This window comes from Ipomoea triloba, chromosome 1 (assembly GCF_003576645.1).
Source record: "Ipomoea triloba cultivar NCNSP0323 chromosome 1, ASM357664v1".
NCBI lineage: Eukaryota > Viridiplantae > Streptophyta > Magnoliopsida > Solanales > Convolvulaceae > Ipomoea > Ipomoea triloba.
The window spans coordinates 2,922,723-2,947,983 of NC_044916.1; the positions used below are offsets into that span (position 1 = coordinate 2,922,723).

The 25,261-nt window shown below is 38.2% G+C and overlaps 2 protein-coding genes and 1 pseudogene across 3 annotated transcripts; all 3 read left to right on the forward strand.

The window, feature by feature from the left end:
* Positions 1-897: 897 nt before the first annotated feature.
* Positions 898-3,829, forward strand: LOC116029155 (cysteine-rich receptor-like protein kinase 25). Its single transcript, XM_031271063.1, has 7 exons — positions 898-1,712; positions 2,050-2,196; positions 2,281-2,402; positions 2,504-2,714; positions 2,788-3,025; positions 3,138-3,300; positions 3,383-3,829. Exons 1-7 carry the CDS (start codon positions 962-964, stop codon positions 3,632-3,634), a joined length of 1,884 nt encoding a protein of 627 aa, XP_031126923.1. The 5' UTR covers positions 898-961; the 3' UTR covers positions 3,635-3,829.
* Positions 3,830-7,100: 3,271 nt separating this feature from the next.
* LOC116031411 (cysteine-rich receptor-like protein kinase 25) lies at positions 7,101-10,412 on the forward strand. Of its 2 annotated transcripts, XM_031273614.1 has the most exons (7): positions 7,101-8,260; positions 8,510-8,653; positions 8,757-8,878; positions 8,988-9,198; positions 9,322-9,559; positions 9,639-9,792; positions 9,879-10,412. In XM_031273614.1, the coding sequence occupies exons 1-7, from the start codon at positions 7,417-7,419 to the stop codon at positions 10,179-10,181; spliced, it is 2,016 nt and encodes a 671-aa protein (XP_031129474.1). In that variant the 5' UTR covers positions 7,101-7,416; the 3' UTR covers positions 10,182-10,412. The 2 variants fall into 2 exon arrangements, with proteins under 2 accessions (XP_031129474.1, XP_031129482.1); XM_031273622.1 differs by lacking the exon at positions 8,510-8,653.
* An 8,039-nt stretch (positions 10,413-18,451) lies between these two features.
* LOC116032839 lies at positions 18,452-21,486 on the forward strand (annotated as a pseudogene).
* The last annotated feature ends 3,775 nt before the right edge of the window (positions 21,487-25,261 follow it).

Consider the following 25,261-nt stretch of genomic DNA (forward strand, 5'->3'; position numbering starts at 1 on the left):
TTCTTTTGTTATTTTTTTTTTTTTTTTTTTGTTTTTTTTTGTTTTTGTTTTTCCTTTTCTTTTCCAATTTTTAAGGTTGATATTGCAAAATGCAAAATCTGAAAAGCTGCATTGGCAAGGTGGGGGTGGAGCCTTTTTTAAAAAAAATGTTTAAATGTATTATTATTATTATTATTATTATTATTATTATTATTATTATTATTATTATTATTATTATTATTATTATTATTATTTTGTGAAAATAAATTCATGAAATTGTAGTGAGTATTGCATATTTTAAAATGAGGGGAATTACCTTGCCTTCAATCCCTTCATAGCCCCCACACTAAACCCAATCCCTCCCTTTTCGCTATTTTGACCAAGAAGGGCAATACCCTGAATTTGTAAGAGCAACTTCAATAATTCTTTAGTTTTTTCCTTGAATTTTGTCAGGGGCTCAGGGCATGTAGGCAAGAGGGGAAAGAGAGAAGAGAATGGAGTAAAGAAAATGAAAAACAAAATTCTGAAAAAAAATCTTTCAAAAAAAACAAACAAACACTATGACATTCAGGTGTCCAACTGGCGCATAGAAGGCACTAGTTGTCTAGTTTGGCATAGTCAGTGCACCAGACACGCACTCTCAGTCCATGCTACACTTTTATTCTCATCCAAATGGACCTCACAAATTATTTATCTGTAGGATAAAAAAATCATAATAAAAACCCTACCTTCATTTGTTGAAAAACTCCATCTTGATTTTTTTGTTATAAAAAAACTTTTCCAAACATCATTAATGTGGTTGTTCTAATCTTGTAGTTATCAAGCGAGAAGTTACCCCAATATATATCATCTGTATATGTACTTGATTGTCCGTAATAACTTTTGTTAATGTTCTTCCATCACAATTCATATGATGATGATCGTGATTTGGTTTTGCTTGTTGATAATCTTCATCCCCAGAGCTCGAACCTCTGATCTTGTCATGCATTATTACTGCAAAAACACAACTTCTTACACTCCAAACAGCACCTACAAAGCCAACCTTAATTCTCTTCTCTCCAATCTCTATTCCAACGCCACCCGAGACAACGGCTTCTACCACGCCACAGTCGCCGGCAGCCGTCCCGGCGACACCGTGCACGGCCTGTTCTTGTGCCGGGGCGACGTCTCCGCCCACGACTGCCAGGCCTGCGTGGGAGAAGCGCGTGAAATGGTGTTTGTGTTCTGCGACACCGAAAAGACGGCTATGATTTGGTATGCTAATTGCATGTTGCGTTACTCGGAGAACCCCGTGTTGGGGATAATGGACCGGTCGGACCAGTTCGCCATGAGGAACCCGTTTAATGATACTAAACCGGACGAGTTGATGAAGGTGGTGGGGAAAATGTTGGATCAGATAACCACTCGAGCGTCGATTGGTTCCGGCGAGAAATTTGCGGTGTTGCAAACCAATTTTAGCGCCGCCGCGGAGAGGGTGTACGCTCTTGGACAGTGTACTCCGGACCTTTCTAAGGTTGAGTGTCAGATATGTTTTAGAAGTGTTATTAAATATATGCGTCGTTGCTGTTTTGGAAACCAAGGTTCTACGGTTCTGTTCCCAAGCTGTAACATGAGATATGAGCTTTACCCTTTCTACTTTCTTCCCCCCTCGCCGGCACCGCCACCGTCACCGCCGCCTTTCCATCATCCTCCTCAAACAACAACTATAGTTCCCAGTTCTGCTATCAACAAAGGTAAATTGCTCTTGTATGTTCTGGTCATTCTGGAGCCGCAATTCCAGCCAAATTGGTCAGGCTGTTGACTTGGTAACCATTAGTTTACAGGTTCGACTCCCAGTAAAAACGGCCTACTAACCTCCTTATTTAGGTCAACAGAGTTTACTCAGCACACACCAGTAGACCTTCTTGGTTTAGGTCAATAGTGTTTACTTAGCATACACTCTCTTATAGTGGCTGCGGGTTTCTCTGGTCAATCAAAAACAAACAATAAAAAAAAATTAACCTTTACAAATTATTGAATGCAGTATATATACATAGCAACACGATGGAGAATTTATTTGTTTCTGTGCAGGGAATAAAGGAAAATCATCTGCAAAAGTGATTATAGCCTCTGTAGTGTCAGTGACTGGCATAATATTACTCTTCGCTTTAAGCTTTTGTTTCTTGAAAATGAAGAGGGCAAAGAAGTCCCATTCTGATGTCAAGGAGACTACTTCTGGTAATGCAGCACCAGATTGCTTGTGATTACCATCATTTCCTCTATCATTAATTTGTTAGTAATACTAATTATACATTTGTGTAGGCATGAATGAGATTGCAATAGAGGAGTCAGTACAATATGAATTTAGTACTATTGAAGCTATCACAAATTGCTTCTCCGCTGATAATAAGATTGGTGAAGGTGGATATGGTGCTGTTTATAAGGTATGCAAACTCTAGTCCGACTTTTAATGTGTAATATTACATTAGATAAATGTCGTTCACTTTAGCTAGACTTATGAAATTTATACGTTGGTGGTGCACAGGGAAGGCTTCCCAATGGGCAAGAAGTAGCGGTGAAGAGGCTGTCTAGCGGTTCAACGCAGGGAGATGGAGAATTCAAGAATGAGGTTGCATTGATTGCCAAACTTCAACATAGAAATTTAGTAAAGCTGATGGGATTTTGCTTAGAAAGCGAAGAAAAGATACTCGTTTATGAATTTGTTCCCAACAAAAGTCTTGACTACTTTTTATTCGGTTAGTTTCATACTTTAAATTAAAATAATAATGTCACTTAGGTTCTACTTAAATTTTGTTAATTATTATGCAGATCCAGAGAAGAAACAACTATTGAATTGGCCAACTCGTTACAAGATCATAGGAGGAATAGCCCGTGGGCTCCTTTATCTTCATCAAGATTCACATCTTAAAATTATACATCGTGATCTGAAAGCAAGCAATGTACTATTAGACAGAGATATGGATCCAAAAATAAGCGACTTTGGCCTGGCAAGGATTTTAATGATAGATCAAACCCAAGGAAGTACAAGTAGAATCATTGGAACATAGTAAGTTTTAATTTTCACACACGTGTGTGTGTAATCTCCACTAGTGGGAACAACATGCACTTAGTAGTTGTTTTAGCTTGTTTGATTCGATCCTTTATTTATGATTTTGCAGTGGGTACATGTCTCCCGAGTATGTTATGCATGGCATGTTCTCTGTGAAATCAGATGTTTACAGCTTCGGAGTTCTACTCTTGGAGATTGTAACTGGAAAGAAAACTACTTCTTTCCCTAGCTCAACAGAATCATCACCTGAAGCTCAAGATCTTATTGGCTATGTGAGTATATTTGAAAATCTCTGTTAAATCATATGTTATATATAATGGCTTGACCATGGAGCTGGTTAATATAATGTTGCAGGCATGGAAACATTGGAAGGAGGACACATCAGTAGAGATGGTGGATCAAAGTCTTGGAGGATTGTATTCGAGAAATGAAGTGATCCAATGTATCCATGTTGGGTTGTTGTGTGTCCAAGAAGATGTGGATGCACGGCCAACAATGGCGAATGTTGTGTTGATGTTGAATAGTAATTCTGCTACGAGGAGGACACCTAATCCGCCTATAGTTTTCGAGTGTGGAAATGAAACCACGCTTTCACCAGGTCAATAAATGGATCAGTCCAGAAGCAACCTCAATGAACCAACCAATCTCCATTAAAATCATATTTTGCACTACTCCTAGTTAGTTGAATTGTACTATTATATTAACGAGTGAGACTGTTTCGACCAGGATTATTGGCCAAACCAACTAATAACTTTGTACTCACTCCGTTAATGCAATCTCATCTCCTATTCTTTATTTTAATAGTGTAATTCTAGATCCGTATTCTTGGTCTAATTTACGTTCTCAAATGATATTCTTGATAATAGTAATTATATCTCTCATTCCTTACATTATTAAAATTTGATATGGATCCATATACAACTTTGACCTAATTTTCCAATTTGACTAAAAGTTTGAAATCTAATTTTATCAAGTATCATACTTTATAAAATATATAGTAAGTTTAAGAGTAATTAAAATTTTAAAATACTTTTTTTTTTTTGGGAAAAAAAAAACTTGCTAGTTGTAAGTTGGGCAGTTGGCATGACTTACGTCAATTCATTGATGATTAAATATAGTTGACCAATTGGTGACTAAGTAGAGTCAACCATGCATAATGTCAAAAGTCTTCTTCGTATGAATGGGGCAGCGTACGTCGCGGGTAAGCTGAAGGAGTTGTGTTTGGATGGACTTAGGATTCTTCCATTTTTTTCAAATTCTGAATTCCAGTCTTGTCTCTCTCAATTCTCTATTGTATTATAATTTTTTTTATTGGCAAAAACTTGTGTGAGACTGTCTCATTGTGAGTCAGGTCGGGTCGGTCGGGTCAAGATGTAAATGTAACACTTATACGCACAAATGTCATACTTATATGCTCAAATGTAATACTAATCAGGAATAAAAATTTTGTTACTTATAAGGGTAAATGTAATACTTTTAAGGGAAAATACAATACTTTTACATTTCAATTTAAAAGTATTACATTTTTTTCCTCAAAAGTATTATATTTTCCCTTATAAGTAAGAAAAACTTGTCAACATTACTTATTATGGAAAATGTAATACTTTTTCTCTTGTAAGTAACAAAAATTGTATTCCTGATTAGTATTATATTTGAACATATAAGTATGACATTTGCACATATAAGTGTGACATTTGCATGGTGCTTCGACCTGACCCGACCCGTCTCACGAATAAGGATCCGTGAGACGGTCTCACACAAGTGTGACTCTTTTTTATTTAATTTCTTATAACATTAAATATTGGTCAAATAAATATCTTAGCCATTGAGTAGGTTAGTAAGGCATGATGCCCGGGCCCGACATGGTAAAATTTATATGTGAAAAGAAAAGATATCCACTGAAAAAAAAAAAAATTATTGTCCTCTTTTAAATACAGAAAATTTGCAATTGATATTTGAAGAGGTGCTTTAAGTAAATTTTCAGTCATTTTTTAAGATAACATTGTTGGTCAAAGTCACGGTATGATATCAATTTCCTCCACAATTGAACAAACCATAAAACACGCAAATACAACTCAACCAGAGCACTCAAGCTTTCAAAGTTAAACCTTTTCGAAAATTTCAAAATTCTTAATTATTTGCTAGTCTACTTCATATCACTATCAAGGGCCAAGGGGAATATTTTAAGTCATTATTAGACTCATAAAAATTACTCCGTATAAAATTTGACCAACGAAACCTCAACTCTTGTCTACTCCTTCCTTCACGCTGTTCCTACGACAATACATAAAACAGCCTATTCCATATATTCATCTTCTTCACGGCATATCTAGTTTATTGTATATGTTTTTTTCTTTTTGTTTTATATATCAGGTTTGTTAACTTATCTCAGATTAATTACTTTTAAGTCCTCAGAATTTCTATCCCAAGATTTGCTAGAGGAGATAATTAATCACCAACTCTACTGTCAATATCAGGGTCTTCATAACCTCTAATTGGTTAAGATCTCTTAATGACCCTACTTGTCGTTAGAGCAAGACTATAGAGTAATTGGTCGAACTAACTGAACTAGTCTAATGAGCTTTGAACCCGACACAGCTGTTGGAATAATACTTTAGGGTGATTGATTGAACCAATTGAGCTAGTCCAACGAGCTTTGAGCCCCACATTCTTATTGAAAAGAGACTTTAAGGTGTCGGTCAGATCAACTGAGCTAGTCCGACGACATTTATTGTTATATGTTGCTGTATTGTTATGTGCCTCGGCTCACAATATGATGATGACCGAAAGCAAAAAAAAAAAAAAACGTCGAAGAGAATCAAAGATACGCCATGCGAAAAACCCTAGAAAATAGGGAGAAAGAGCAAAACCTAGATACCAGGGAGAGAAACGTCCATTGATGATTAAATATTGTTGACCAATTGGTGGATAAGTAGAGTCAACCATGAATAATGCCAAAAGTCTTCTTCGTATGAATGGGGCAGCGGACGTCGCGGGGAAGCTGATTGTGTTTGGAGTTTGGACTTTGGAGTCTTCAATGTTTTCAAATTCGGAATTCCAGTCTTGTCTCTCTCAATTCTCTATTGTATTATTTTAAAAAAATATTTTTTTATGATATTTAATTTTTATAAACATTAAATATTTGGTCAAATAAAAATCTTAGCCATTGAGTAAGTTTGCAAGGCATGATGCCCCGCCATGGTAAAATGTGTATATGAAAAGAAAAGATATCTATTCAATATTTTTTATTAATGTACAACAAAAATTATAGTCGATATTTGAATATGCGCTCTAGATTAAACTCGTAATTTTTTAAATAACAATGTTGGTCAAAGTCACGGTAAATACTCAATTTAGTTCACAATTGTAGTTATTTTTCTCAATTTAGTTCTAAATGACTTTTCGTGCCTAATTAAGTCATCGACTTTGATGATTTTACTCAATTGAGTTCTCTGTTAAGATAGCTTGGTAATTTCACATCTATTAATACATAATTTAGTCATCAACTATACGGTAGTTTTACCCAAGTTAGTCTTCGACGGTAGTGATTTTATCCAATTTAGTCTTTGACTATAACAATCATTCTCAATTTAATCCTTAATTCTAACAGCCAAGAACTCAATTGGGTAAAACCATCAAAGTTGAGGACCTAATTAAGCACAAAATGTCGTTTATGACTAAATTAAGAAAAATCACTGTAGTCTAGGACTAACTTAGGTATTAACTCTCACCGTATTAATAATTTCCTCTACAATGAAACAAACCATAAAACACGATTTTCATTAAAAAAAAAAAAAAAAAAAAAAAAAAAAAAAACGCGCAAATACAACTACTCAACCAGAGGCCCAGAGCAACTCAAGCTTAATTTCAAAGTTAACACTTCTAGAAAATTTCCAAATTCTTAATTATTTGCTAGTCTATTTCATATGACTATCAAGTGCCAAGGGGGCATATTTTAAGTCATTATTAGACATAATGTTTATAAAATTTGACCAACCTCGACTCCTGTCTACTCCTTCCTTCACGCTTTTCTTACCACAATACATAAAACAACCTACCATATATGCATCTTCTTCACTGCATATATAGTTTATTGTAATATTTTGTTTTTTATTTTTCAGCATGCCACACTAATCCTAACCCTTGAAAGCCCTTGCCCAAAAATTGCTAGATGAGATAAATCACGAACAGCTCTGTAAGTTTCCATATTCCTACTCATTGCCTGGCTTATACCTACACTCTAAGTATAAGAGATTTTCATCACCTCTAAATTTGCACTAGAGCAAGACTTTAGGGTATCAGTTGAATTAATTGAGCTAGCCAATGGACATTTAGTGTTATATGTTGTTGTACTCTGATGTGCCTCAGCTCAGCTCACAATATGATATATGATGATGATGATGATGATTTGGTTTTGCTTGTTGATGAGCTTCATCACCAAAGGTAGCTCTCTTAAAGCTTTGAGTTGGGACTGCCAAAACACTACTTCTTACACTCCTAAAAGCACCTATAAAGCCAACCTTAATTCTCTTCTCTCCAATCTTTATTCCAATGCCACCCGAGACAATGGCTTCTACCACGCCACAGTCGCCGGCAGCCGTTCCAACGACACCGTGCACGGCTTGTTCCTGTGCCGGGGCGACGTCTCCACCGACGATTGCCGGAGCTGCATTGGCGAGGCCCGTACAAAAATATTGGAGCTTTGCACCAATGAAACGACGGGTATTGTTTGGTACGATAACTGCTTGTTGCGTTACTCGGAGAAGTCCATGTTGGGGATATTAGACCAATCGACCTGGTACCAAATGAGCAACCCCAAAAACGAAACTCAAGTCCCAAATCAGTTCATGGAATTGGTCGGAAACATGTTTGATCAGATAATCACTCCGGTATCCAGTGGTTCCGGCAAGAAATTTGCGGTGTTGCAAACTAATTTTAGCGTGGCAGGTACTTTGTTCTTTGAGACGGTGTATGTTCTTGGACAGTGTACGCCGGACCTCTCTAACGTTGAGTGTCAGATATGCCTCAGATACGCTATTAATGAACTGCCTTTTTGCTGTTATGGAGCCTTGGGTGCTAGAGCTGTGTACCCAAGCTGTAACGTTAGGTATGAGCTCTATGCTTTCTACAATGTCTCCGCCGCCGCCGTGGCATCGCCGGCACCGCCTCCTATCCATCCTCCTGCCCCTCCTCTTCTACCATCTGTATTTCCCAATTCCACTACCAGTAAAGGTAAACTCGATGGCAATTCTTTAACAATTTATTCAATGCAATAGCAACACTTTGGGTTCGTTTAGAAACCAGAAAATGGATTCCAGAAGTTAATAATTTTTTAATTTTTCAACTGAAAATTGTTCAATTTGAAAAGAAAAATGTCTTAGCTTTCCTATATTTTAAAGATATTTTTAGCGGTCTTTATTTTCCTTTCTTCTTGTTCAATTCTCTCTTCAAAGTAGTTTTCAAAATCCGTAATACATGCAGGGAATAAAGCAAAATCTTCAGCAAAAGTGATTGCAGCCTCTGTAGTGTCAGTCACTGGGATATTACTCTTTGTTTCATGCTTTTGTTTCTTGAAAATGAAAAGAGCAAAGAAGTCCATTTATCGTGTGAAGAAGGCAACTACTGGTAATCAGTACCAGATTACCTGTGATTATCATCAATGACAACCTGTTCTTGTTAGTAATAATTAATACTAATCCGTTTAATTGCCATTTATATATTTGTGTAGGCATGACTGAAATTCCAATAGAGGAGTCAGTACAATATGATTTTGGTACCATTCAAGCTATCACAAATTGTTTCTCCCCAGAGAATAAGATTGGTGAAGGTGGATGTAGTTCTGTTTACAAGGTACAAGTCTTGTCTTTTAATGTGCAAAAATATATATTGGATGTTCATTTTAAACGTTTGACTTATGAGTTTTTATTATCCATTGATTTTATATGTTGGTGGTGTGTAGGGAAGGTTTCCCAATGGGCAAGAGGTAGCTGTGAAGAGATTGTCGAGGAGTTCAAGACAAGGAGCTGTTGAATTCAAAAATGAGGTTGCATTGGTTGCCAAGCTTTTGCATAGAAATTTAGTAAAGTTGTTGGGATTTTGCTTGCAGGGAGAAGAAAAGATACTTGTCTATGAATTTGTTCCCAACAAAAGTCTTGACTACTTTTTGTTTGGTTAGTTTTAGACCCGTATATAGCTTCTCTTTGCCATATGATTTTATTGAAGTTGAGAGATCAAAATAGCAACCTAACTTGAGGGCTTAAATATATATAATTTTGTTAATTATTATTGTGTAGATCCAGAGAAGAAGCGTCTATTGAACTGGTCCACTCGCTTCAAAATTATAGTTGGAATAGCTCGTGGACTCCTTTATCTTCATGAAGATTCACGTCTCAAAATTATACATCGTGATTTGAAAGCAAGCAACATGCTCTTAGACGGAGATATGAACTCAAAAATATCCGACTTTGGCCTCGCAAGAATTTTTATGGCTGATCAAACCCAAGGAAATACAAATAGAATTATAGGAACATAGTAAGTTTTAATTTTCAGAGGTGCATGTATTCTTACTAATTTAGAACTCATTCTTGTTTTTTGTGTTATGGTTTTGCAGTGGCTACATGTCTCCCGAGTATGTTAAGCATGGCTTGTTCTCCGTAAAGTCAGATGTTTTTAGCTTCGGAGTTATACTCTTGGAGATTATAACCGGAAAGAGAAACAGTTCTTTGTCCATGAAATCAACTGGAGCTAAAGATCTTCTTAGCTATGTGAGTAAAGTAGAAATCCACAAAAAAAAAAACTAACAATATAATCCCTGTTATTGAAGCACACTTTAAACTGGTGAATGTTGCAGGCTTGGAAACATTGGAGTGAGGAAAGAGCACTAGACATTGTGGATCAAAGTCTTAGAGGTTTATATTCGAGAGATGAAGTGATCCAATGTATCAATGTTGGGTTGTTGTGTGTCCAAGAAGATGTGGATGAAAGGCCAACAATGGCGAATGTTTTATTGATGCTGAATAGCTTTTCTGCTACAAGGAGAACACCTTCTAATCCCCCTGCATTTTTCAATGGTGGAATTGAGAGGATTTCTTTTGGAGAAACAGTGGATCAGTCCATTAATGAAGTTTCGATTTCAGATTTGTATCCCAGATAATTAAGCAGAAATAATTATTTCAAGATTAATTTGTAGTACATCCATTTCAACACTAAAAAGTGCATTTGGTAGCTAGAAAAGTCCGACATTTGATTTTCTGGCGATATTAGCTATGTTTGACAATTTATTTCTTCTTGCTTCCGTGTCAATGTCAAAGTCTTCCTACGATGGGCTGTAATTAACGAGTAATATTTCAAATCTTCCCATTTCTATTTCGTTTTTTATTTTATATCCAAGTGACCCAGAGAAAAAAGTGATTTATAATTTTTATTACTCTGTATTATTTTTTCTTCTATCAATAAAATTACTATAAATGATGCACATTTTTTACTTCATAAGAGTTCATATATCATTTCTCGTAATTAACTAATATATACTTTCAAGCATTCTAAGTTAGTGAGACCTCTATCATTTGCTAGTCTTTTGTCTGTGTTTGGAAATTTGGAAAATAAATTTTGAAAAAATATTTCAGAAAAAAAGTCATTTTAAAAAAAAAATCATTTTTCGTGTTTGGTTGTATTTTAGAAAACTGTCTTTCTGTATTTAGATCATTTTAAATAAAATGAGCAGAATTGTATTAAAATATTATTTATAAATTTTTTTAAAAAATAAATGGTTAAAAAAACTGGTTTTTTAACGGAATGTGGTTGTTCTCCCCGGGAAAGATGATAATGATCATGATCAATGATCATGATGGAGGCAATTGTAACCATGCATTTTCCCCTACAATTCGGATGGGGTTGCTCTCAGGGAAGAAGAATGGGATGGTGTCAGTGGTGCTATTGTTCCATATATTGCACATGAGATGCACGATGAAGAAATTATGCCGGAGAGGACAGATAATCCGGCCGATATTCAAATCCATGACTGGTATTACTGTGATATTTGTGAAATAAGATTTGATGAATGCTTGGAGTTTGCATAGCACCGCAAGTTTCACTGAAAAACTCTTCCCGGGTACTGGAATCGGCCACATCTTTACCGACAGGGTGATTATGAAGGATGGAAAGTATGGGTGCCAGTTCTGCCCCAAGGTGTTCAATAGAAAGATCAGTTATACTGTGCATGTGGGGATCCATTTAAGGCGCAATCACAAATGCTCTTCTACTTTTGCAATAAATATGGTGGCAGAAACAAGTGCTTCTATTGAAGCTGCTCCTATGGCTACCAGAATGAGAGCTTGATTGATTGACACTGTGAGAGAGAGAGTTACAGATAAAGAGGTTACACTGAACTACCTCTACAATAGGCTACATACTAGGAGTCTGACTCTAACAATAATATACTAAGTCTAATATTATTTACATGACTAACACACCCCCTCAAGCGCAAGGTGGTAGAGAAACAACATTGAGCTTGCCTCGTAGAGTCCCAAACCGGGCCGCAGGAAGCGGCTTGGTGAAGATGTCGGCCAGCTGATCCTTTGTTGAGATGAAGTTGACAAGGAAATCCCCAGATGCAACTTTGTCCCGAACGAAATGGTAGTCTATCTCAACATGTTTTGTTCTGGCGTGGAACACTGGGTTGGCACACATGTACGTAGCTCCGAGGTTGTCGCACCAGAGTGTCGCGGGGCGACCAGAGTGAAGTCCGAGTTCACGCAGCAGGGAGATGACCCAGGTGACTTCAGCTGTAACATCGACTAACCCTTTATACTCAGCCTCAGTGGACGACCGAGCAACTGTGCGCTGCTTCCGAGATACCCAGGAGATAAAATTGGCCCCAATAAAGACGGCGTAACCACTGGTGGATTTGCGATCAGCCGGACACCCGGCCCAGTCGGAGTCGGAATAAGCATGTATGTCAGCTGAGGTCGACGAACAAAGACGCAAGCCGTGATCCAACGTGCCCTTAACATACCGAAGAACCCGCTTCAATAAGCCCCAGTGCTCAACTGTTGGTGCGTGCATGAACTGACAAAGCCGATTGACTGCATATGAGAGATCGGGGCGGGTGATGGTGAGATACTGGAGTGCCCCTGCCAGCCGTCTGTACTGAGTCGGATTATCAAACGCATCAGTAGTCGGAGATACCGCATGAGAAACAGACACTGGTGCCGTCTGTACTGTTGTTGGTTTAACAACTGGACTAAATGTGTCGAAGAAGTCCTCACCAGCAACCTGGTTGAACCCCTTGGCCACTAACCGAGCCTTGTATTGCTCGATTGTGCCGTCGGCTTTCCGTTTAGTACGGAACACCCACTTGCACCCAATGATATTCATACCTGGTTTGGGAGAGACAAGAGACCAGGTACAGTTATGAATGAGGGCATTGAATTCTTGGTCCATGGCATCACGCCATTGTGGATGACCAATAGCTTGAGTGTAGCATGTGGGATCCGCGACATTAGCCGTGAGAGCCTAAAATTGCTCACTGGTGCCCTTTGTCATGTGACGTAGGCGCATGTTGTGTCCACGCTGTTGCGGTAGGGTTGTTTTGCGCCGCTTTGTCCCTCGGGTGGGCGGTGGTAAAGCCGGAGCAGGAGATGGCACACTAACAGGTGCTTGCACCGGACCAATTGGACTAGAGCCCCACGGTTTTTTTAAGGGTGCTTTGTCACCTGTTCCCTGAACAACAGAAGCATAGGGAAAAGTAGTCTCGTCAAAACGGACGTGCCGACAGATAAAGGTTTTCCCATTATCAAGATTTAAACATCGATACCCTCGGAAGAATGTAGGGTAACCTAAGAAGACACAGGGTGTTGACCGGAACTCCAGTTTATGGCGGTTATATGGTCGTAGGTGAGGAAAGCACAGACACCCGAAGACCCGGAGTGAAGTATATGTGGGTGGAGATTTGAATAGTCGGTAATGTGGAGTATCAAACTGTAAGACTGATGACGGTAACCGATTGATTAAGTGGGTAGCAGTTTCAAAGGCAGAGTCCCAATGTTTTAGTGGGACAGACCCTTGGGCGAGTAAAGCTAAGCCGGTTTCGACAATGTGTCTATTACGGCGTTCTACTCGCCCGTTTTGTTCGTGCGTGTATGCACAGGATTGTCTATGAACAATACCAAGGGACTGAAACAGACTATGTAATCGACGATATTTCCCGCCCAGATCGAACTGAATGGCCTTGATAGAACGTGAAAACAAACGTTCTACCATAGCCCTGAAACTGTCAAAAATTTTATAAATGTCGGTTTTTACACGTAAAGGATATAACCATGAATAACGCGTATGATCGTCTACGAAAAGCACAAAATACCGAAAACCACCGGCTGAAATAACCGGGGCCGGACCCCAAATATCAGAATAAATCAAATCTAAAGCATTTAAACTAGAATGTTTTATTCGTTCTAATGGAAATCTAGAGCATTTAAAGCATTTGACACGGGGTACAAAGACTTGGTGAACTCAATTTTTGTGGAGCAACCAGACATGACTGAAGGACACGCTGGAGGACACGAGCATGCGGGTGGCCTAGACGTTGATGCCAGATGACAGAAGGAGCCCGGGCGGTCAGGTAAGCCGAGTGAGCCCGGGGAACGGATAGTGTGTACAAGCCACCCGAACTGGAACCTTTAAGCAGAACCGCCTTCGTGCGGCAATCCTTAACAACAAAAAAAGTTGGATGGAATTCAAAGAAAACGTTATTATCAGTAGTGAATTTACTAACAGACAATAACGAAGCAGATAATTGCGGTACATGCAGAATGTTTGATAATTTTAGAGATTTAGAAACGGAGGGAATCGAGTTAAAACCGATATGAGATATGCCCAAACCTGCTCCGTTACCAACTCGGAGTACATCTGTGCCGGAATAATTCTCCGAATGCGACATCATGGACTGATCTGGAGTAGCATGCGCTGAAGCTCCCGTGTCCGGGAACCACGTCGACGCATCCACGGGGACTCCATCGTCGCCAACAGCAGCCATGTTAGCCTGCGCCGGTGGTTGATCGGAGTAACGCCGGTAACAGTAGACTGCTGTGTGGCCGTGAGAGCGGCAGATCTGGCACCTCGGCGATCCTGCACGTCCGCCACCACCACCGCGATTCTGCCCGCCGCGGCCACGGTGAGACCACTGGTTGCCACGACCTCCACCACCGCCGCGATGATTGTGGCCTCATGAACCTCCATTGCCGTGCTGCCTGCGACCGCGGGTGGTTGCCATCGCCGTCACCTGAGCAGGAGGAACCACGGCGTCGCCCAGCGCAAGCTCATCGGCGTAGATGAACTGCTGCGCCTGCAAGCAGTCCGACAGTTGTGGAATCGTCACCGGTTTGCCGGCAACGACGAGCAAAGCCGCCATCGACCTGAACTCAGGCCGGAGTCCTCTAAACAAAGCCGCCATCGACCTGAACTCAGGCCGGAGTCCTCTAAACACGTAGAGGTTCTGTTCATCGAGCGAAACCGGACGGCCGGCTAGGGATAAGTCCTCGATCAAGAGTTGCGCTCGACCAAGGTATTCGGCGGTGGTCATGTCACCTTGCCTCAGCGACTGAAACTGAGCAAGGAGATTGAGACATCGGGCGCGTGTGGAGGAGCCTAACGCCATCTCGATGGATCGCCATAGCTCCCTTGCGGTGGTGCGGCCAACCGCAAGGTACATTACCTCTTCGGAAAGGGAGGAGATCAACATGGACATGATGGATTGGTCCTGTTGCGACCAAACAGCGTATGCCGGATTGGCGACGGCAGAGGAGGCCTCATCGGCGGTCGCCGGCTCTTGCGTCGTGCCGCTGGTAGCGACGAGCTCCTGCGGCGGAGGTAGGTTGGTTCCATCCACATAACTGAGAAGGTTTTGGCCTTTGAGAAACGGGATAATTTGGGTTCGCCAAAACAAAAAGTTACGTGCGGTGAGTTTTATGGAAACGTAGTGATGGGCGGAGACGAGGGAATGGTGGGAGGCTGCCGGCGCCGGTGAAGCGGCGGCGCTGACAGTGCGTTCGGAATCGTTGTTGGCCATCGGAAAAAGAGGGAGAGGAAGCGGGAGATACCTAACGCTAATCTGATACCAAATGAGAGCTTGATTGATTGACACTGAGAGAGAGAGAGTTACAGATAAAGAGGTTACACTGAACTACCTCTACAATAGGCTACATACTAGGAGTCTGACTCTAACAATAATATACTAAGTCTAATATTATTTACATGACTAACAACCAGCACCTATTATGGAAAGGGTCCAAGAGGAGCTAGTGTTAATTAGCATGGAAACTAACAAAGAAGATGAAATTTGAGTTTCCCAAAAAATGACTTTCGTTCAAAAAAGGAGAAGTCATTTTTTGAAAAAATGAACTTGTTTTCACTTTGATTGGAAATCACTTTCCGTTAACCATCATTTTTCCTCCCGGCTTTGTCAAACATTAAAAACCCGAAAAATGAAAACACAACCTAAGTTGACAAAAAGAAGTCTAATTTGGACTAGAATTGTGATTGCCTTGGTATTCAATTTTGGGCTTAGACTTGGGTCGCTTAAGCAAGGTGTCCAATTTTGGATAGATTTTTTCCACCAAAACTATCCAAAATTAAGCTGTTAATGCATTATTAATATCTGTCCAATTTCGAACAATAAGACCACCTCCTTCTTACCCTGATCCAAATACGAGATTCAATTCTAACACCACTTTTTACTTGACTCTAATACTACTTGTTAGATTAAACATTTAATACTATACCAAAAATTATAACTTGTAGCTAAGGCATAACTCTATTTTCTTATATACAACCATATTTTCAAGATGAGGGTGTTGGACTTGGCCTTTCCCCGAACTCCGCCCACCATTCTCTTAGCCATCAATTTTTGGACTTGACCATTCACTAACCTCCGCCCAACACTATAGTTAACATATTATATATCTACTACAGTTAACTGCATGTATATAATCTGAATATCGTTTTAAACCAGGGTTCACAATGCAAGGTGGACCATGGCCCACAGCATAACAATTGACCACAAGTTTGACTCGTAATGAAAGCAGCTTATTAACTTTCTAGGTTTGAGAATATTACCTATGGACAGTCTAAGTTGACTTACCTCATTGTAATATTTTGTTGGTTAGGGTAGCAACTCACACGGCTAGGTTAGGAAAAAAAAAAACTTCATATATACCTTTAAAAGGGATGATTAAAAGTAGGTAAAACATGATTCTCGTGAAAGGAGATAGGAGATACTTCCTGATGATATTTTAGATTAGGTGCTCTCTCCCATCACTCGAGAGCTTAATTAATATATGGCNAGCAAAGCCGCCATCGACCTGAACTCAGGCCGGAGTCCTCTAAACACGTAGAGGTTCTGTTCATCGAGCGAAACCGGACGGCCGGCTAGGGATAAGTCCTCGATCAAGAGTTGCGCTCGACCAAGGTATTCGGCGGTGGTCATGTCACCTTGCCTCAGCGACTGAAACTGAGCAAGGAGATTGAGACATCGGGCGCGTGTGGAGGAGCCTAACGCCATCTCGATGGATCGCCATAGCTCCCTTGCGGTGGTGCGGCCAACCGCAAGGTACATTACCTCTTCGGAAAGGGAGGAGATCAACATGGACATGATGGATTGGTCCTGTTGCGACCAAACAGCGTATGCCGGATTGGCGACGGCAGAGGAGGCCTCATCGGCGGTCGCCGGCTCTTGCGTCGTGCCGCTGGTAGCGACGAGCTCCTGCGGCGGAGGTAGGTTGGTTCCATCCACATAACTGAGAAGGTTTTGGCCTTTGAGAAACGGGATAATTTGGGTTCGCCAAAACAAAAAGTTACGTGCGGTGAGTTTTATGGAAACGTAGTGATGGGCGGAGACGAGGGAATGGTGGGAGGCTGCCGGCGCCGGTGAAGCGGCGGCGCTGACAGTGCGTTCGGAATCGTTGTTGGCCATCGGAAAAAGAGGGAGAGGAAGCGGGAGATACCTAACGCTAATCTGATACCAAATGAGAGCTTGATTGATTGACACTGAGAGAGAGAGAGTTACAGATAAAGAGGTTACACTGAACTACCTCTACAATAGGCTACATACTAGGAGTCTGACTCTAACAATAATATACTAAGTCTAATATTATTTACATGACTAACAACCAGCACCTATTATGGAAAGGGTCCAAGAGGAGCTAGTGTTAATTAGCATGGAAACTAACAAAGAAGATGAAATTTGAGTTTCCCAAAAAATGACTTTCGTTCAAAAAAGGAGAAGTCATTTTTTGAAAAAATGAACTTGTTTTCACTTTGATTGGAAATCACTTTCCGTTAACCATCATTTTTCCTCCCGGCTTTGTCAAACATTAAAAACCCGAAAAATGAAAACACAACCTAAGTTGACAAAAAGAAGTCTAATTTGGACTAGAATTGTGATTGCCTTGGTATTCAATTTTGGGCTTAGACTTGGGTCGCTTAAGCAAGGTGTCCAATTTTGGATAGATTTTTTCCACCAAAACTATCCAAAATTAAGCTGTTAATGCATTATTAATATCTGTCCAATTTCGAACAATAAGACCACCTCCTTCTTACCCTGATCCAAATACGAGATTCAATTCTAACACCACTTTTTACTTGACTCTAATACTACTTGTTAGATTAAACATTTAATACTATACCAAAAATTATAACTTGTAGCTAAGGCATAACTCTATTTTCTTATATACAACCATATTTTCAAGATGAGGGTGTTGGACTTGGCCTTTCCCCGAACTCCGCCCACCATTCTCTTAGCCATCAATTTTTGGACTTGACCATTCACTAACCTCCGCCCAACACTATAGTTAACATATTATATATCTACTACAGTTAACTGCATGTATATAATCTGAATATCGTTTTAAACCAGGGTTCACAATGCAAGGTGGACCATGGCCCACAGCATAACAATTGACCACAAGTTTGACTCGTAATGAAAGCAGCTTATTAACTTTCTAGGTTTGAGAATATTACCTATGGACAGTCTAAGTTGACTTACCTCATTGTAATATTTTGTTGGTTAGGGTAGCAACTCACACGGCTAGGTTAGGAAAAAAAAAAACTTCATATATACCTTTAAAAGGGATGATTAAAAGTAGGTAAAACATGATTCTCGTGAAAGGAGATAGGAGATACTTCCTGATGATATTTTAGATTAGGTGCTCTCTCCCATCACTCGAGAGCTTAATTAATATATGGCCGGCCGAAGATGCATGTTGATGATATTTGTGCTATTGCTTCTATTTGTCGCGTCACCGATTCATTTTCCATGTCAATGTCAAAGTCTTCCTAAGGTGGGGTGTAATAATAATATAATTGTCTTCCTTTTTCCATCTTAACGCGGTTCCTACATCAATAAAATTTATTATATGTTGCCATACTGTGATGTGCCTCAGCTCTCAATATGATGTGATGATCATGGTTTGGTTTTGGTTATTGATGAGCTTCATCACCAAGGTTAGCTCTGAGAATAATTTTCAGCAATATCGCTGCCTAAATACAACAACTACTTCTTACACTCCCAACAGCACCTACAAAGCCAACCTTGATTCTCTCCTCTCCATTCTTTCCTCCAATACCACCCGAAGCAATGGTTTCTACCACACCACAGTCGGCGCCGTGCACGGCTTGTTCTTGTGCCGGGGCGACGTTTCCACGGACGTTTGCGGCGACTGTTTTGGAGAAGCCCGTGAAAGGATATTGGAGCTTTGCACCGATGGAGAGACGGCTATGATTTGGTACGATGAATGTATGTTGCGTTACTCGGAGAAGTCCATGTTGGGGATATTAGACCAATCGACCTGGTTCACAGGGACAAACTCGGAAAACCAAACTAAACCAGGGTATATGCAGTTTGTGGAAAACATGTTCAATCAGATGATCAACCGAGCATTATCCAGTGGGTGGGACAGGAAATTTGCGGTGTCTCAAGGTCATTTTAGTGAGTATGATACGGTGTATGGTCTTGTGCAGTGTACCCCGGACCTTTCTAAGAATGATTGTGAGATATGCCTAAGAAATGCTACTGCAATGCTGCCTCATTGCTGTTCAGGAGCCAAAGGTGGAAGAGCTGTGTTCCCAAGCTGTAACGTTAGGTATGAGTTCTTCACTTTCTTCAATCTCTCCGCCTTGGCAGCACCGCCGCCACCGCCTGCTATCCATCCTCCGCCTCCTCCACCAACTATGGTTCACAGTTCTGCTAGCAACAATGGTAAGCTTGTTCGGTCATTCCAGTGTTGCAAAAATCCCACATAAGCACCGATTAATCCGCGCCTAGCCCTAGCGCTTGTGGACCGCCTAACGTAGCATGCACCATAATCGGTGGTCTAGGCGACTGGCCAACTAGTCCACCTAAGCACTGTTTAGGCCACCTAAGCGTTGACCGCCTAGGTCTCATAGGAGCCGGCTAGGTCACCTAATCAGCCTATTAGTTCCTTTTGTTTTTAAATATGTTATTTCACTAGATATTATTTGGAGCAAAATAACCCTAAATTGTTCAAACTATAGATTTTTCTTAGGTTAATATTTAATATTTTAGTATTAACTATTAAAGTATTAAATAGTTTATAATTATCAAATGTTAAAAAAATTAAAAAATTTAAAGAAATTTTTAAAAAATAAAAAAAAATACTCGAGCGTCTAGATCGGCCTGAGAAGCGCTTAAGCAATTTTTTCTACCACGGTAATCTTTAATTTGCTAGCAGCAAAGGTAAGCATATTATGAATAAAGTCCATTTTGATCTATTCATGCAGGGAATAAAGGAAAATCTTCTACAAAAGTGATTATTATTGCAGCCTCTGTAGTGTCAGTCACTGGGATAATATTACTCCTCGTTGTAAGCTTCTGTTTCTTGAAAATGAAAAGAGGAAAGAAGTCCCAATCTCTTCTGAAGGAGACTACTTCTGGTAATGCAATACCAGATTGAATTGGTTGTGAATTGTGATTATCATCAATTTTCCTCTCTGGTCTGTTCTTTGGTAGTGATACTAATTATATATATATTTGTGTAGGCATGAGTGAAATTCCAACTGAGGAGTCAGTACAATATGATTTTAGTACCATTGAAGCTATCACAAATTGCTTCTCCCTTAATAATAAAATCGGTGAAGGGGGATACGGTGCTGTTTACAAGGTAGCTTAAAGTCTTGTCTTTCAGTGTGCAAGATTAATTACATTGGATATTCGCTTTAGCTAGACTTGTGAAATTTATATATATATTGGTCGTGCTCAGGGAAGGCTTCCCAATGGGGAAGAGGTAGCGGTGAAGAGGCTGTCGAGCGGCTCAACACAAGGAGATGGAGAATTCAAGAATGAGGTTGCATTGATCGCCAAGCTTCAGCATAGAAATTTAGTAAAACTGATGGGGTTTTGCTTAGAAAGAGAGGAAAAGATACTCATCTATGAATATGTTCCCAACAAAAGTCTTGACTACTTTTTATTCGGTTAGTTTCAGACTTTAAATTAAAATAATAACATGATTTGGGGCTTATTATATATATTTGTTAATTATTATGCAGATCAAGAGAAGAAACAATTATTGAATTGGTCAACTCGTTACAAGATCATAGGAGGAATAGCCCGTGGACTCCTTTATCTTCATCAAGATTCGCATCTTAAAGTCATTCATCGTGATTTGAAAGCAAGCAACGTACTATTAGACAAAGATATGAACTCAAAAATATCTGACTTTGGCTTGGCAAGGATTTTAACGGTAGATCAAAGTCAAGGAAATACTTGTAGAGTTATTGGAACGTAGTAAGTTTTAATTTTTCAAATACGTATGTAATCTCAAACTGTGAATAGAATGCATGCACTTAGAATCAATTCTATCATTCCTGTTTAATGTAATGTTATGGTTTTGCAGTGGGTATGTCTCCCGAATACGTTTTATATGGCATGTTCTCTGCAAAGTCAGATGTTTTTAGTTTTGGAGTTCTACTCTTGGAGATTATAACAGGATTGAAAAACAGTTCTTTCTCCAAGCAATCAACTGGACCTCAAGATCTTATTAGCTATGTCTGTATATATATTTGAAAATCCATAAGAAAAAAAATGAAAATCTCTGTTAAACCATATGATTTGATTCTGGTTAATTTTGCAGGTATGGAGCCATTGGAGGGCGGACACAGCACTAGACATGGTGGATAAAAGTCTTGGAGGTTTGTATTGTAGAAATGAAGTGATCCAATGTATCCATGTTGGGTTGTTGTGTGTCCAAGATGGTGTGAATGAAAGGCCAACAATGGCGAATGTTGTGGTGATGCTCAATAGTAATTCTGCTACAAGGAGGGCACCTAATCCACCGACAATTTACGATGGTGGAAGTGACATGTCGACGGTTTCGGCAGATGAGTCTAGAAGCAAGTCACGGCCATTGTCGGTGAATGAAGCTTCAATTTCGGAGCTGTATCCAAGATAGTTACGCAGAAATATACTTGTTTCAAGATTTTAATTTGTACACCCAAATCAACGCTAATGTTAGAAGTCTTCTTAAGATGGAATTGTCTAATGCCTCCCTTCAAACTTTCCAAGTTAGTGGGACCTTATGTTATTTAGGGAAAATAGTCATATAAGACGTTTTAAGGGCATATTTGGTGTCAAGACCTTATAGTCTAGTGGCACCTGACATGCACTCTCTTATGGAAGGGAGTGGATTCGAGCCATACTACGTTGAATGATAAAACAAAGGACCTCCACAATATTGAAGAGATGAAAACATAGCAAAAATGATAGTTTAAAACTAAATTTGAAATTGCTACCAAAGAAAATGAACTTTCGCTGAAATTAACTCATTTATTAAGTGTTTTGTCTTTCATGATAAAAAAAGAGTTGTTTTGTCTGCCGTCTGCTGATATCTTGAATATCTTTTTTTATACTTTTTGGGTGAGGCTGATATCTTGAATCTTGATGACAATGGAAATTTAGATTTTAAAAAATTAAATTTATAATGTAATGGGTTAGAATAATGAATTAATTGGATTAGTCTTGTGTTAATTTGATTAGTGTGTTATGTTCCACTAACCAACAGGAATTTACGACAAATTTACATCACAAATGAATCATTCTACAATTACAATTCACATGAACTATTTAGGCAGGAAATGAATTGCAATTCCATGGGAGATAATAATGTGTGAATAATGTGGTAATTTTTTTTTTAAGAAAATAAAGTGATAATTTAAATTTTAGTATTTGATTTGTAGGAATAAAATTATTGAGAATTTCAATTCTCATACTTTTTAATTATTATTGTTGTTGTTGTTATTAATCCTAAATGACTAAATTCAAATTTTACTTTTGAAAGTTTATATAAAACACTGTAATAATAATAATAATGGACTTTATGTTACTTATTAAAATGGACATTATTAAAATAAAATAAAAAAAGTTATAAAGCCAGAAACTTATTTTGAAACGTTACTTGGGCAAGGTTTCAAAATAAGCTATTACTTTAAACTCTCAATATTTTACCAAATAGAATTTATAACTTATTTATAGTTTAAAATAAGCGATAAGTTCTGAAATAAGCTCTACTAAGAGCAAATTTCTTATTATTGTCTCTAGAGTGAATATGTTCGTTAATGTACACTAAATTATTTTATAGGCCTGTATGTTGGTGGAGTATTTCTATGGACATGTTGGCTTTAGTCACGGAGACAAGCCAATTTGGCTACTTACATGTTTTATTGCTAATAGTCATTAAGTCATCAGTGTCTTCCGATGATGGGGATTGCCGGATTGTATTTTTAGAATTGTTCTCTTCGTTTTTCTTTATTATATATTTTCATCTTTCCTCTAATTTCCTATATTTGTTTTAACTATTTCTCTATTTCTTGGTCTAATAATCTTATGTTAAGTCTTATTTTTCCTTTTTGTACGTTGTAATAGCTTCTAGGGGCTTTTGTTTCAAATTTAATATTGAGGTAATCGATGTTTTGGTCCATCAATTGTTACTCAACTGTCAATGTAGCTCATAGTTTCCAGTTTGAACTAATGTGATCCTTGAATTATATTGTCTGAAATTTCGTCAATTAAGCACTTTTGTTATTGTTTAGTGATTCAACCAATAATGACCTCATTTAGTAAGGGGCATTTAAGTCTTTTTAGTCAGTTCCCTTTTAATTATTTACCTTTACCGTTATATTTTGTGTTTCTCTCTGCAATTGAATTGAAGAACCCTAAGTCGAAGCTGTGAAGAAACCAACGAAGAAATTAAAGAATCCATCAACGAAGAACCCAATGTTGAAGAAGGATTAACAGTCAGGTTGGAATATTTCAAAAAAAAAAAAAAAAAAAAAACAGTCAAGTTGGAATTTTCTCATCTACGGAATGCATGTCTTGCAATAAGAGTATGTAGTTCATCGGAATTAGTGTATGTCATATTCTACTCCCTCACTTTTACTTCATGATGTAGCAAATATTGATATGATATTTTATCATGTAGGCCTCAAGAAAAGTGTCTACGTCAAAAACTTGTGAAAATGAGTAGAAGTTGAGATTTAAAAGTAAGAAATGAGAGTAGTTCACGTAGTATTTTTGAGCTTCGTAGCTACATACACATTTTTGTGCCAAAAGTCAAAAGTCTTCCAATGGACTCTTCAGAATTGTTCTCTTCCTTTGTCTTTATTTTCGTTTTGCCTGATAATTGTTGTAACCATTCCCTCTATTTTCTTGGTCAAATGACCTTATTTATACTTTTTCTTGCCTTGACTGACTCTATTGATTAAATTCCAAAGTAATTATTCCATCAAGCTAGACAGGTAGTCTTATTTTCAGTGTTACATACACTCTTACATATATAGATAAAGAAAATTTGAGAAGACTAATAATTATTAAGCTATGTCATTTTTGTCTCTTTAATGTTTTTTTTTTCCGTCTCTTTAGTCATGAATTACACCATCTCCTTCACCCTGTTCTTGTCTTCATCTCCTTCAACTCGGCTCCAAATCGTCCTTCATCAATGGCGATACAGAGTATGTGAGGACCTTCGGCAGCAGGGGAATCATTTTGCAACGCAATTGAAAAGCTCAGGATGTTGCCACACCAGGTCAGCTTGAGTTTAACCGCTATTGTTTTAGTCCGTGATACTATGAATCATCTAATATAACTTTAGAGAAAAACAAAAAAAAAAACAAAAAAAAAAANANAAAAAAAAAAAAAAAAAAAAAAAAAAAAAAAAAAAAAAAAAAAAAGAACAAGAAGAAGAAGAAAGAAGCTAAGTCTCTTCTTTGTCATAAAAAAAATACTCTTTTGCAAAATAGGGTTTCACCTGAAAATGTCATCGGAAGGATTAAAAAGTGTTCTAAATATGATAGTTTGGGTTGTTAAATAACAAAATCGATTATATGGGACTAATTTGGAATTGCCACAAAAAAAAGACCTCTGCTAGAATTAATTCATTGGGAAAACATTGAAGAGACGTAAATACATTTGTCTAAAATAGGGTTTCACCAAAAAATATAAATTAAAATGTCCAAAATATGATAATCTAGGGTGTTAAATAGCAAAAGCAATAATTTTGTACTAAATTTAGAATTCCCACCAAAGACAACGAGACCTCGGTTGAAATTAACTCTTTTAAAAATTATATTTTATTGTGGGTATCAAGTTTTTTTCTTCCCAATACTCATTATTAAGCTAAGACATATTCAATATAGTTGTACACAATAATTCGTATACTAGTAAATTGTTCTTTTGTACTCAATTGATGTCTTTGTTCAGTACTAGTTATCGAATGGGATAAACTAGTGGAAATTTTGAATTATTTATGCCTAATATGTAGCAGATTTGTAGTCCTACGTTTATGAAAATGTCTAAGAGAACTACAAATTAAAGATCCAAAATACAACATTACTAAAAAATAAAAAAACCAACCAAATCGTCAAATGACACAAGGATCTAAAATATCACTTTCCTCAAATTTTCTAACAAAATCAAAACATTCCCACATTGCATGCTGATGGGTGATGGACCTACATATATTTTATACACATTTTGGAAAATGTTTAGTATATAGTTTTGGAATGTTCTTTATGTATTTAGTTATAAATTACATTGAGCATTCACATTTGGTCGATTTGAATTGATAACCAAATTAAACATTCATTTTTAATGTTTTTATACTTTAGATGGTGCTTTGAATGGTGTTAATCATATGACTAAATCAATGCAAAAAAAAAAAAAAAAAAAAAAAA